The sequence below is a fragment of the Cebus imitator genome, unplaced genomic scaffold, assembly GCF_001604975.1.
Source record: "Cebus imitator isolate Cc_AM_T3 unplaced genomic scaffold, Cebus_imitator-1.0 Scaffold18, whole genome shotgun sequence".
Lineage (NCBI taxonomy): Eukaryota > Metazoa > Chordata > Mammalia > Primates > Cebidae > Cebus > Cebus imitator.
The window spans coordinates 11,855,759-11,867,533 of NW_016107333.1; the positions used below are offsets into that span (position 1 = coordinate 11,855,759).

At 49.5% G+C, this 11,775-nt stretch overlaps 1 protein-coding gene across 8 annotated transcripts in view; it reads right to left on the bottom strand.

The window, feature by feature from the left end:
* Nucleotides 1–11,775, bottom strand: part of LOC108293984 (tyrosine-protein phosphatase non-receptor type substrate 1-like) — a 124,400-nt gene that overhangs the window by 9,602 nt on the left and 103,023 nt on the right. For 5 of the 8 annotated variants that reach the window (XM_037733693.1, XM_037733697.1, XM_037733687.1 and 2 more), the window contains 2 exons: nt 2,043–2,366; nt 908–1,228 (listed from right to left, as the gene is read on the bottom strand). In XM_037733693.1, the coding sequence (XP_037589621.1) occupies nt 908–1,228; nt 2,043–2,366 (645 nt within the window). Of the gene's footprint in view, nt 1–907; nt 1,229–2,042; nt 2,367–4,416; nt 4,777–11,775 lie in introns of those variants that run through there. The other 3 variants (XM_017515691.2, XM_037733678.1, XM_017515685.2) reach the window with 1 other exon arrangement.

The window sequence follows — 11,775 nt, forward strand, 5'->3', positions numbered from 1 at the left end:
AGATTCCGGAAGGCAAGGCCAGCCACAGAAACTCTCAGCAAAACCAACCCACAGACAACCCACAAAATGGGAGAAAATATTCGCAAACTATGCATCCGACAAAGGGCTAAGATCCGGAATCTGTAAGGAACTTGAATAAATTAACAAACAAAAAAACAAACAACACCATAATAAATACCCTCCCACACCAGCCAGAACGGCCATTATTAAAAGGTCAAAAAATAACAGAGGCGGCACACTATACTCCCCCAACACACAATTAACCCATATGAAAATCTGCACATGGACCCCTGAACTTAAATCAAGTCCAAAAAAAGATAATATAAAAACACTCAAAAAAGGGAGAAAGTGAAGAGGACAAGGAAAAAGAGGAGGGAAGGAGAAGGAACGCAAGGAGGAAAAGGAAGGGCAGAGGAGAAGGATCTGTAAGGGCCTGCATTGACCCTCGGGAAGAGTCTGACCCCGTGTAAGGGCCTGTCCAGACCTTATGTAAGGCCTTGCATGGACCCTTTTCCAGCTGAGTCCAGAATTCTGGCCTCTCTTTAAAGCTGCCATCCAGAAACTTCCAACTGCACCAGTCTTGATTAATAGCCTTTCTAGACGGGACTTTGGTGCTCAGCAGTCCTTAATCTTTGCCATTTCTTGCAGTCAAGTGTTAAGGTGGTGAACTTTCAACATCAAAATGCATGGAATTAGGGAAGGGGAGACCCACCCCTTCTTTTTGGGGAGGGTGTGGAGGAAGGAGTGAGGAGTGGAGTTTGGGGACAAATGGGTGAGAGCTTTGTCACCAGCGAAGGTACCCATTCTTCCTTCACCTTCATCCAATGCCACCCTGAGTCTCTAACCCTCCCCAGCCGTGCTGCCCACAGGGGATGCCCAGAGGGGCTGGGCCAGAGGCTGCACCCACCTTTCCCCTGCCTGTGCTCCTGGGCTTGTAGGGTGATGTTGGTCTTGAGCGGGGGCTGCTCATCGTGGACCACCCAGCAAGCAAACTCATGCTCATCTGGCGTGACCTCTGCCTGCCATGTGTGCTCCAGAGAATATGTCCCATCTGGATTTCTGGTGGCCTGAGGGGACACCAGGGTCTGGATCATGCGCCTGTTCTGCATCCAGGTGAGTTGCAGGTGGCGGGGATAGAAGTGACGGACGTGGCAGGTGAGATTCACTCTGTGTTGCGCACGTACGCTGGTCCCAGAGTGTTCGGTGGTGATCTTCAGGGTGGGGACAACTAGACAGAGGAATACGAACAGGGTCTGGTGAGGTCGGCCCCTTCCTCCTCCCAGGGACCAGCCTCAAGGTCCCTTGTCATACAAATACAAAATACAAAAATAATTTTTTCTTGTATGTGTGATCTAAAGCAAAAAGGGCTAAATGTTAATATTCATTAAATATGGGTAAGGGTCCATGCGTGTCTGCTATATTCTGTATTTTTGAAATATTTCATATCATAAAATATAATTTTGAGAATTAGTAAAAGGCGATGCCCAGGAGGACAGGGACTTTATTTTGCTCGTTGCTGTATCCCCAGCACTGAGCACCATGTCTGGCATGCAGTGGATATTCATTATTCATTATTATTAAATGAGTAATAAACATTTTAAATTAAAAAAAACCATAACAATGACATTAATAGAACAAAGATGTTTAGAAAGAGAGTCTGGGATGAGATAATAACAAGATCACACATTCGTAAGTAAGTTACTGCATGCCAGGCACTGATATGCATGTTTTACAAGGAATAACTCATTTAATCTTCACAGGACACCTATGAAATAGGTCTTCATTTTATTCCCATTATATAAAGAAACTGGCACCAAATAGTCAAGTAACTTGCAAGATCCCACAAGTTGTAAAGTGGCACAGCTAGGATTAAACCCAGACAGTCGGTGAGTCCCCGGAACCTGCATTTATAACCACTATACACATGATCAGAAATCAATGAGGAATTTTATTTCCCCATTCATGAAATGGGGCTTTGGGCAAAAACCCTGAAAGCTGATGCTCCCAAGGCGAATGTCCACCCCACCCAACTGCCTGTTCACCTCGGAGTACTTGGGAGAGCTTCATGGTTGTTTGCAGGGGCTGTGCCAGGGCCCTGTGGGTGACTTTGCAGGTGATCTCTGATGAGACATCCTGTCGGGCCAGTGTCACCCATGCCTTGCTGGTGATGAAGTCATTGCCTTCATTGCCAGGCACCAGGCGCTGGGCTGAGGCTGGATGTTCATCACTGTCCTTCCACCAGGTAACATTGACATCCTGGGAAAAGTGCTGGGAGTTGAAGGGGCCAGCAGTACAGTTGAAAGGCACCGAGTCTCCAGGGGTTGTCCTCTGAGATGGACCAGTCAGAGAGATGAAGGGCTGGCCAGCTAAGGAAAGAGAGCGACTGTGACTGCACACTGAGGGTGGGACACACACGGCACCAGAGGTGTGTCAGACCCTGCGGACCTACTATGTGCCATGTCTAGGTCTGTCCTCAGGCAGCATATAGGCATGTGATCACAGGAAAACAAGCAAATGCAAATGTGTTTACTGCTGGGTCCAATGCCCTCACCGAGAAGTGCACAGAGGAAGAATATGGAGAGGACTTATTCTAGAAGGGCAGCTGGGGAAGAATTCCTTGAGGGGGTGATCACTGAGCTGAAACAGGAATGAATAGGAGCTGGCCGTGGGAAGGGACAGAGGAAGCACATTCCAGACAGTGGAGACAGCAGGAGAGAAGGCCCTCAGGTAGGAAGAGCTGGGTGGGCTTGAGAACCTGAGAAGTCTGTAGGACCCTCGTGTCATGGCAAAAGGTCCAGACTGAGAAGAGCCTGTGGGCCATGGTGATGATCTTGATTCTATTCTAAGAGTGATGGGAAGCCAGTAGAGACTTTGACAGAGCAGAAAAGTGGTCTGACGTCCATTTTTTAGAGGATAACTGGGTCGCTGTGTGAAGAACGGGAAGTGGGGTGGCAGGAATGGAGGCAGGGAGACCAGAGGGGAAGCTGGTCCGGGCCTGCAGGCCAAGGTGACGGTGGCCTGGACTAGGGTGACTCGAGACACATTTGGAAGGTACAACCCACATGACCCAGTGATGGACAGGATCGAGGGTGAGGCGCAGAATGCATTATGGATCAACAATTCCCAGGTTTTCTCTAAAGCAGCTGTGTGGGTGGTAGCTCTACTTTCTGAGACAGGAAGAACTGGAGAAAGACTGAGTTGGGATAGGAAGGGAATGGTGATGAATCAGGGTTTCCTCTGTGGATGTCAGTTTATCAGGACTTGAGTGTGAAGTTAAGGAGCACCCCAACAGGGATGGTTGCCCCATCTATGCGGGTCCCTCCCATCAACAGCTCGCTAGACACCCGGCATCTGCTTGCTTACCTCCAGTGACAGGGAGCTTTCTCCACAAGAAGCAGCTCCATTCACCCTCACATGAAGCTAGGACTATGACAAAATATTTCCTGCTTCCGGGATATAACCTGAGATCTGTCTCCCAGAATTTTCCCAGGAAAACTGCAGGATGAGACTCACGCATTCTCCTAAGGACAGCCCTGCAGAGCTCTGGAGCAGGGACCTCTGCAAGTCTTCACAGCATTCCCTGAGCCCCTGCCCTGCGCCAGGTCGAGAGTTGGGTGCTGAGGCCACAGAGTTAGGTCAGACAGGACCTACCCTCAAGAAGCATCTGGTCAGGTCGCGGGGGAAGAAGGCACATAACCAACCAATGACAAGCAGGATGATAAGTGGCAGAGGGCAGCACAGAGGCCATGGGAGCTTGTCCTCTTAGCACACAGCCTTCATCACCCCACCCGCGCACAGCACTGTGTGGGCCCAAAAACATTTCGGCTGTGTGTGCTCCTTTTCCTCCACATCCCAACTTTGGGAGGCTGGTATTATGGTCCTCACTTTCCAGAAGAGGAAACAGAGACTCAGAAAGGTTTTGTGACTTGTTCAAGGTCACACAGCCTATAAGGGGCTAAGGAGAGAGGGTGAGGAGACCTTCTGACTTTGGGTCTAGAACTCCAATGCTGGAGGCTCCATCACTCAGGCAACTTCTCTCTCTTTTTCTTTCTCTCTCTCTCTCTCGTCTTTCTCACGCTTACACCTTCTCTGACCTAGAACAGGTAGACACCCAGACTAGAGCTGATGTCAGGAAAACTGGGAGGTGGGCTCCTCTTTTACCCCCTGACCTCCCCTGAACCCCTCACCCTTAGGTCACTTCCTCCTCTGATCCCCAAGCTCCCACCAACTCCCTTTGTGTCCAGGATCTACATTGAAGAAAAGATGAAAACCAGCACCTGTCTGGCAGGAAAACAGCTTAGTCACGTCCTCTGAACCTCAATCTCCCTTCAGGAAGACACAGTGGCTGGATTTGGTCATTCCTGGGGATCTCCACATCTGCCCTGAGGGTCTCTCTGAGCAGGAATCAGAACTCACCTGTGAATCCCAGGAGAAGGGTGGGTAGGAGGGAGCCCAGGGCCCATGCAGGTGTGGTAGCCATGGTGAGAGATTCACTCACAGTGCTCCCGGTCTGTTCCTGGTGACAACCACTGGATACGGCCCTGAAAGAGCCCAAGAGCCACTGACCGGCCTCTGGAGCAGGCCTTATACTTCCCAGCTGGTCAGCCCACCCCATTCCCCACTGTGTCTGGAGCAGGGGTTTGAGCCACAGTGAGAGAAGTGGTCACTGTGGTCAAGGGCTCCTTCCAAGCCCCAAACCTTCAGGCCTGAGTTCTCCAGCCAGAGAGGCATCTGGGGCCTTTGACTGAGTTCCGACTATCTCTGGTTCCCCATGAGCAAGACTGGGAAGTGGCTGAGCTCTGCCTGAAGCTTCAAGCCACAGAGCTGGCCTGTGATATGCTGAGCCTTGATGTCCCTTCGCCTGGAGGCTCCTCCATGCTGAACAAGCAGCATCAAGAGCCTGCCATGTCCTTGGTCACTAGTGTGACCAAGTCTTCAGTAGCCAGACACGGCTTCTGGGAATGCAGAATGGATCAGACATGGGCCCAGAGGGTTGAGAAGTGAGCCTTGACATACACAACCACGTGCAACCAACAAAGAGCCTAGACTTTGAAACCCAACCCTTGCCTTAACTAGGCTTACACGATGTCAGCGTGGATTTCCCATGGCCCGAATTGTCTGCTAGGCTCCATGTTGGGGAGAGGTGAATTTGAAACGCAGCCACCGGTTTCCCCGACCTCCCTGTGAAAACAGCCTCTCCCTTTGGTCTCTCTCCATCTCCTCACCCTGCTTTACTTGGCTTTCCAGTGGTTAGCTCTGATGAATACTTATTTGTTTTTATCCATTTCCCTCATGAAAAGCGGTTTCCCCTGAAGACTACTGCCGTTTGTTCATGGCCGTCAGCAGTAGCCACACGGCGCTGGGCACAAAATAGACACTGGATAATAACAAATGGACCTTTGGGGCCAGGTACGTTCTCAAGACTGATTACAAAGCAGCCAAGCCCAGCCTGCTCCCCAGCCGCACCAACTCGTTGGGGTCTATACGCTCTGCTGACGTGGAGGGAGAGGACTGAGAGGAGTTGTCAGCCTCAGGGAGGCTGTTATGGAAACTCCCCCTGACCTCACAACCCCCCACCGCCACTCAGCCAAGCAAGGCACTGCAAAGTGACTCCTAGAGACCGGGTGCCTGCAGGAGGAGGCTGGCTCCTTTTCCAGTGTCTGCTGAAGCAACAGTGGATTTGCCGATCCACTTGGATGTTGTCCTGAGCCAGAGGAAAAGGAGCTGAAAAGAGATGGCAGGGCGGAGTGACGGGGTGGCAGGGCAGCAGCTCACGCTTCCTCCATACAGAGTGGCAAGGGGTGAGGTACATGGGGAGACCCCCACTGAAGGTGGGAGCCAAGCTTAGAGCATCCCACTCAAGAGAGATGATTGGCAAGAGGGCCTAGGAGGACGAGCCGGCAGCATGGACTCTGGGGGGAAGCTATGAACCTGGATCAGACTGTGCATAAGAGAGACCGTGCAGCGGACTATGTATTCCCACCGCATGCACACACATGGGCACACACACACACGCACATGCACGCACACAGTGAGGATCCTCCTAGGAACCCACACCTGTGCCCCGCGAGGAAGCTGGCTTCCAGATTCCAGCCATAGTGAACAGAGGATTGTTGGGTAAAAGAGGTCCCTCTTTCTCCATCTCCCCTCCTGGGCCCTAACACATCAGATGATACATGGACCCAATTCAGGGAAAGGAGGAGGAACAAAAAAATGCCTCATCTCCATCCCTTCCAGATCCCTCAGCAGGGACTTGGGGGCAGCACCCAGCTGGAGTCAGGGGAGGCGGTGGATGCTGAACTAGACATAACGTTGGCATTTTCGACCAGACTAGTTTGGACCTAGCCCTAACAGGGCCTGACATAGAATAGTCATTCTATAAAGTTTGATACAATTATTTATCTAGCCTCAGTTCCTTGGTGAAACTAGCCACATTTCAGGTGCTCAATTGTCACATGCAGCTACTGGCTACCATAGTGGACAGTGAGGTCTTAGGTGAAACATTCCTTCATCAGGGAAGTCTTTCCTACCATAATGTCTCCTCGTGGGTTCAAATACTTCTCTTGCAGAGCATTTATCACAGTTATAATTAAATTATTAACTGTTAACTTGAAACTGTTATATAATAAGTCTTTCCCTTTATTAGACTGTAAGCTCTGGAGGATAGGGACCATGTCCTTGGTCACTAGTGTAAATAAGTGCTGGATGAATGTTTGATGGATGGATGGATGGATGGATGGATCCATGGGTAAACAAACTAAGAAGAGGGTACGTGCTACAGGGTAAGGGAAGAAGGAAGCACTCCCACTGAGAAAGCAGAGAAGGCTTCCTGGAGGAAGTGGGCTTCCTTCAGGGCTCCTGCATCTGCCCTTGAGCTTTAGATCATACAATCTACATGGAAGGAGAAGACTGGTGACACCAGGGCTAGGCTGCAGTGGGAGGGCAGCCAGGGGATTGGCCTGCCTGCCTTGTGAGGCTAGAAGGCTAAAGGGGAAGTGGGAAGATGGGGTTTTATTGGCGAGACCAGCTCCCAATACATCAACATGGGTTTAAGATCTCTCAAAGTGATTGAGTGGTTGGTGAAAAAGAAAGAGAGACAAGGAAAGTTTTCCTTAAAGCTTGGCCCGGGGAGACGCCACATAATGCTGCTCCATGGATGTCTGACATTCCTCTGAAAACCTCAGTTTTTCATTGTGCTCTTTCAACAGGGGAGGGGGAGTAAAGTTACCCAAAGTTTCAGTGATAATTATACAAAAAGAATACATTTGCAAAAACTAGTGCACAAAAATCACAACGTGGTATTATAAAAGCAGAACAATGTAAAGATAACTTTCGGTGTGTCAGCATAGAAATCATACACCTTAGCAAGACTGAAGGTTGAACATAAACTTATGATCATCAACAAGAACATATTGGGCTCACAGCTGCAGGGGGAACAGGGTCTGACACAGGACAACCAGCCTGACCACAAAATCTGCAAGAGGAGGGGCCTCCGTGCAGGCCTGGAGGAGCAGTGGGAGAAGAAGGACTTTTACATCCTTATCTCAACCACAGAGACAGGCACCCCTCAGGCGTCCCTTCATAGGCTCTTCATAAGGGTCGCGTTCCCTTTCCAGGGCCCTCATCAATATGCCTTTCCTGGGAAAGGAATCTGGGTAATGAGCCTCTCCATTACACGGCCATTTATAGGCTCTTTGCAACGAGAAGCCTGTCACGTGCTGTCATCTCTCTCCGGTGGTCAAGTTATGTGGTTAGTCCTTTTCACAGAGTTCCTGTTTCTACCAGAACAGTTCAGCAGAGCCAAAGTTACAAGTCACAGCTTAGCATTTCACATTATTCTGCATTTTCTCAAATATAATCGATACAGTAAGTAACAAACATCACAAAGCAAATAACTCATTTTGGGGAAACCAAATTCTAAGAGAATTTATAGGTTAAATATCAACAACAATTTCTTCTTGTTATTTCAGATAGCTTGGGTTTTGCCAATTCTTCCAGAAGCTTGGGGTTGCTCAGTGACCACAAAGGGGTCCAGAGTATTCCCAGCAGGGTTTTCCAAGGGGTGGCCTGAGGAATGCCAAGGTAGCCACAGGGATCGCCCAGGTGGGGCCATGAGTCAACTGGGTAAGGCTCGACTTCCTCTGAGTAGAGTCACGTCAGTCTTCTTCCTTATTCTACACCAGCAAGAACTGGCTCTCACCTACTCTATAAGTACAACCTGTTATGGGAGCTGGGGCCCCAAGAGGCCTCATCATGAGTATGGGCCTCTGTGCTGGCCGAACAGGCTGAGAGACCAAAGAAGAAACAGAGCTGCTAGCTCTTTATAACAGGGACACTGATGTCCCTTGAAATACAATTCCTTGCTGCAGGGACCCATGGATCTTTTACCCTCACCCCGTCTTCTTAGACTCAGCCTCGACAAGCTGCACATGTCACTCTGAGCCTCCTGCAAACACAGGTTCAGGACTTCCCAAGACAACGATCAGCCTCCTTGAGGACAGGAACCCTTCATTGTCTACTTGCTCCGTGTCTGAGACCTCAGTGCCTCGCACAGCCCCTGATACTGACTAGCCCCTGAACATGCGTGTGTTAAATAAATTTGTTTCATCGTTGACTTACTCATTCTTACAACAATCCTTTATGGAGTGCCAGTTATGTAGCAGGCATCATTCGGGGCACAGAGCAACTGAGCAGTGAGCAAGATAGTAAATATAAAGAAATAAATATGCAGTATAATTCCAGGGAGGTTAACTGGTATGAAGAAAAATAAAGAAGGCAGGGGATAGAGGGTGGCGGGGTGTATTTTGGACCGTGTGCACAGGAAGCCTTCTCTGGGGAGGGCCCTGTGAGCTGAAAACTGAATGAAGGAAGTGGAAGTCATAGGGAATTCTAGGAGAAGAATGCTCCAGAGAGAGGAATGCACATTCAGGGCAGGCATGAGCTGGGCACATATGAGCCACAGCAAGGTCACTGTGGTGGCAGCAGAGTGAGAGGACAGATGGTCATGACAGAAACTGCAGGACCTGATCTTGGAGGCTGTGCTGGTGAGGCTGGAGTGTAATCTGTGGGCAATGCCATGGGCTGAGAGCAGTACTGCAGCAGGATCCAGGTCACAGATTGGAAACTCACACCCTGGTAGCTGTGTGCATGTGTGCGCTAGAGGAGGAACAGGCTGGACGGGGTGAGGGAGGAAGCAGGGGAGAAGAGGAAGCAAGAGGCCACTGCAATTGGGAACGGCCGGACACAGGACTTGAGCGGGGGAGAGATAGGTGAAGGAGATGGAGGATAGACATTTGCAAGCTGTCAGCATGTGGATGGTTTTTATATGGACATTGCATAGGATGAGACCACCTCAGGAAAGAAGAGACAGGGGAGAGCAAGAGGGAGAAGGAGGGCCCCAGGGCTGGGACTCTGATCTGGGTCTGCCACCAATTTGCTGGGTGAGCTTGGATCTTGGATTCTGCAACTGGACATGGAGGGAACTGAGCCAGGTGATCTCTAAGGATCCTTCTTCCCTGAGTATTCACAGGCCTGGTTTCATTTCCTGTACACTGGAGTTTCAGCCTGGGCCAGGGCTCCACTCACCCCACTGCTGAGCCTGCTGGCTGTCTGACCCCTGCATTGCACAGGGCCCCACTCTCAGAGGGATCGCACTTGATTAACTGCTTTGCTGTTACTGTTCTGAAACATTTAATTATTCTGGGGCATGTTCTGTTGATTATGTGACCAGTGCTGCCACGTGCCCTTGATCTTCTGCTGTGAGGTGAGGCAGTAGCATGACATGGCTGGTGGGAGGTCCCCCAGGTTGTTGGGTGCCAGGACCGAGGGCCCTTGCTGGGACGCCCTGAGGACCCCCAGTCCCTGCTATCACCAACACCACCCTCCCAATGCCTCCCCAGACTCTGCAATCCCAGAAAGACAACATCGGCATTCCTGAACTTCCTTTTACTCTTTCTTTCAGAAGCTGAACAAATAGTCAAGGGTAAATGCCAAAGCCATGGAATTCTGATATAGACCAGGATTTCCAAAGATATGAGCCACGGACTGACATGCAGATCACAGCCCACCCCAGATGTAGAATCCTACAGAGGTCCTAAAATCTGCAGTTAAACAAACTAAACAAAACAGCATTCTGACTGAGCTAAAGCTTGAGAACTACTGATTTAAGCTAGGGACCCAGCTGAGTTCAGGAAGATGACTTGCTGAGGGCATCAGTACTGCCTGGATTTGGGGTTGAGGAGAAGGAGGCAAGCCAGGGAGAGATTAACTACTCAGCCATAGGCTCCTTGTCCTTGAGATCTCAGCTCAAAGGTCTGCCCCCAGGAAGCCTTCCCTGAGTCCAGCACACAATGAGCTGGGACCCTGCTCCAAGCTCCCTCAACTCCTGACCTTAGCAGAGCACCTATCACACCTTCTTGTCATTGGTGATTGTCATTACTGCTAGACTGCATGTACCGTGGAAGCCAAGAATGGGGACTCTATCGGTCTCCGTGATATCTGCAACCCCTAGCACAAGATACAGCACAAGGAAGATGCTCAACAAATATTTGTTCAATGAATGAATGAAGAAAGAGAGTTTGGATATATAGAGCCAAGGGAATCTTTCAGTCCTGAGAATCTGACACTTAACTTTGGAGTGAAGGCTGGTTACTGCCTCTTGCCTGAGGAGACCCTATAGAGGGTTAGCACTAGAATTCCCCTCCCCTGGCTGATTTTACAGTGATGGAAAAAAGACTGGCAGGGGAAAATTTAGACTAAGGTGTTAAAGGCTAACATGCTCTTTCACCCTTCAATAGTGGTTGTGATTTCCAAAATGCTATTTGCTAACCCCACTGAGCATCTCACTGAAAATATCCAAGCAGTTGAGGAAAGGAAATGAGCAAAAGAGATTTAAGGGCTAAAGAAATCCTCTTTGACAATTCACATAGTCCCAACAAACTTCTCTGCTACAGGAGCTGAAGACTTCAGCCACTACAAGTAGACTAAGCCCAGTGACCCCTGGCTCCATGAGAGCAAACAGATATAACACTGGGAGATGATAGGAAAAGATCAATGTCTTAACCCCAAAGAATGGCTTTAATGGTGGACTTTTAGGATCTCAGCATTAAAAGTGGGTCACATCTGTGGGAAGAGGGGAAGAAAGGGAAACCCAATGATATGACGTGACTTTCTTGACAACTTACAGACAGAGAGACCAACAAGACAGATAGGAACAACTAGGACCAACAAGGAAGTTACAAGAGGCTCATTTCTGCTTAAGAGAAAGAAGGACTTTCTAACAATAAATGCTGTCCAGCAATGAAACTGTATATCTTTGGGGGTGGGGGAACTTCCTTCTCTCAGGGGAGTGTAAGAACTCCTGTTACAGATGCTGGAGAAGGGGTCTAGTTGGACTAGATAAATGATTTTCAAACCATAGGTCACAACACCTTCATGGGGCATTAAATCGATTTAGTGGACCTAAACCAGCATTTTTTAAATGGAAAAGTTAGGGCCAGGCACGGTGGCTCACACCTGTAATCCCAGCACTTTGGGAGGCCAAGGCAGGTGGATCACATGACCAGGAGTTCGAGACCACCCTGACTAACACAGTGAAACCTTGTCTCTCCTAAAAATAAAAAATTAGCCAGACATGGTGGCACATGCCTGTAGTCCCAGCTACTTAAGAGGCTGAGGCAGGAGAATTGCTTGAACCAGGGAAGTGGACGTTGTGGTGAGCCAAGATCGTGCCACTCCACCCCATCCTAGGTGACAGAGTGAGACTCTGTCTCAAAA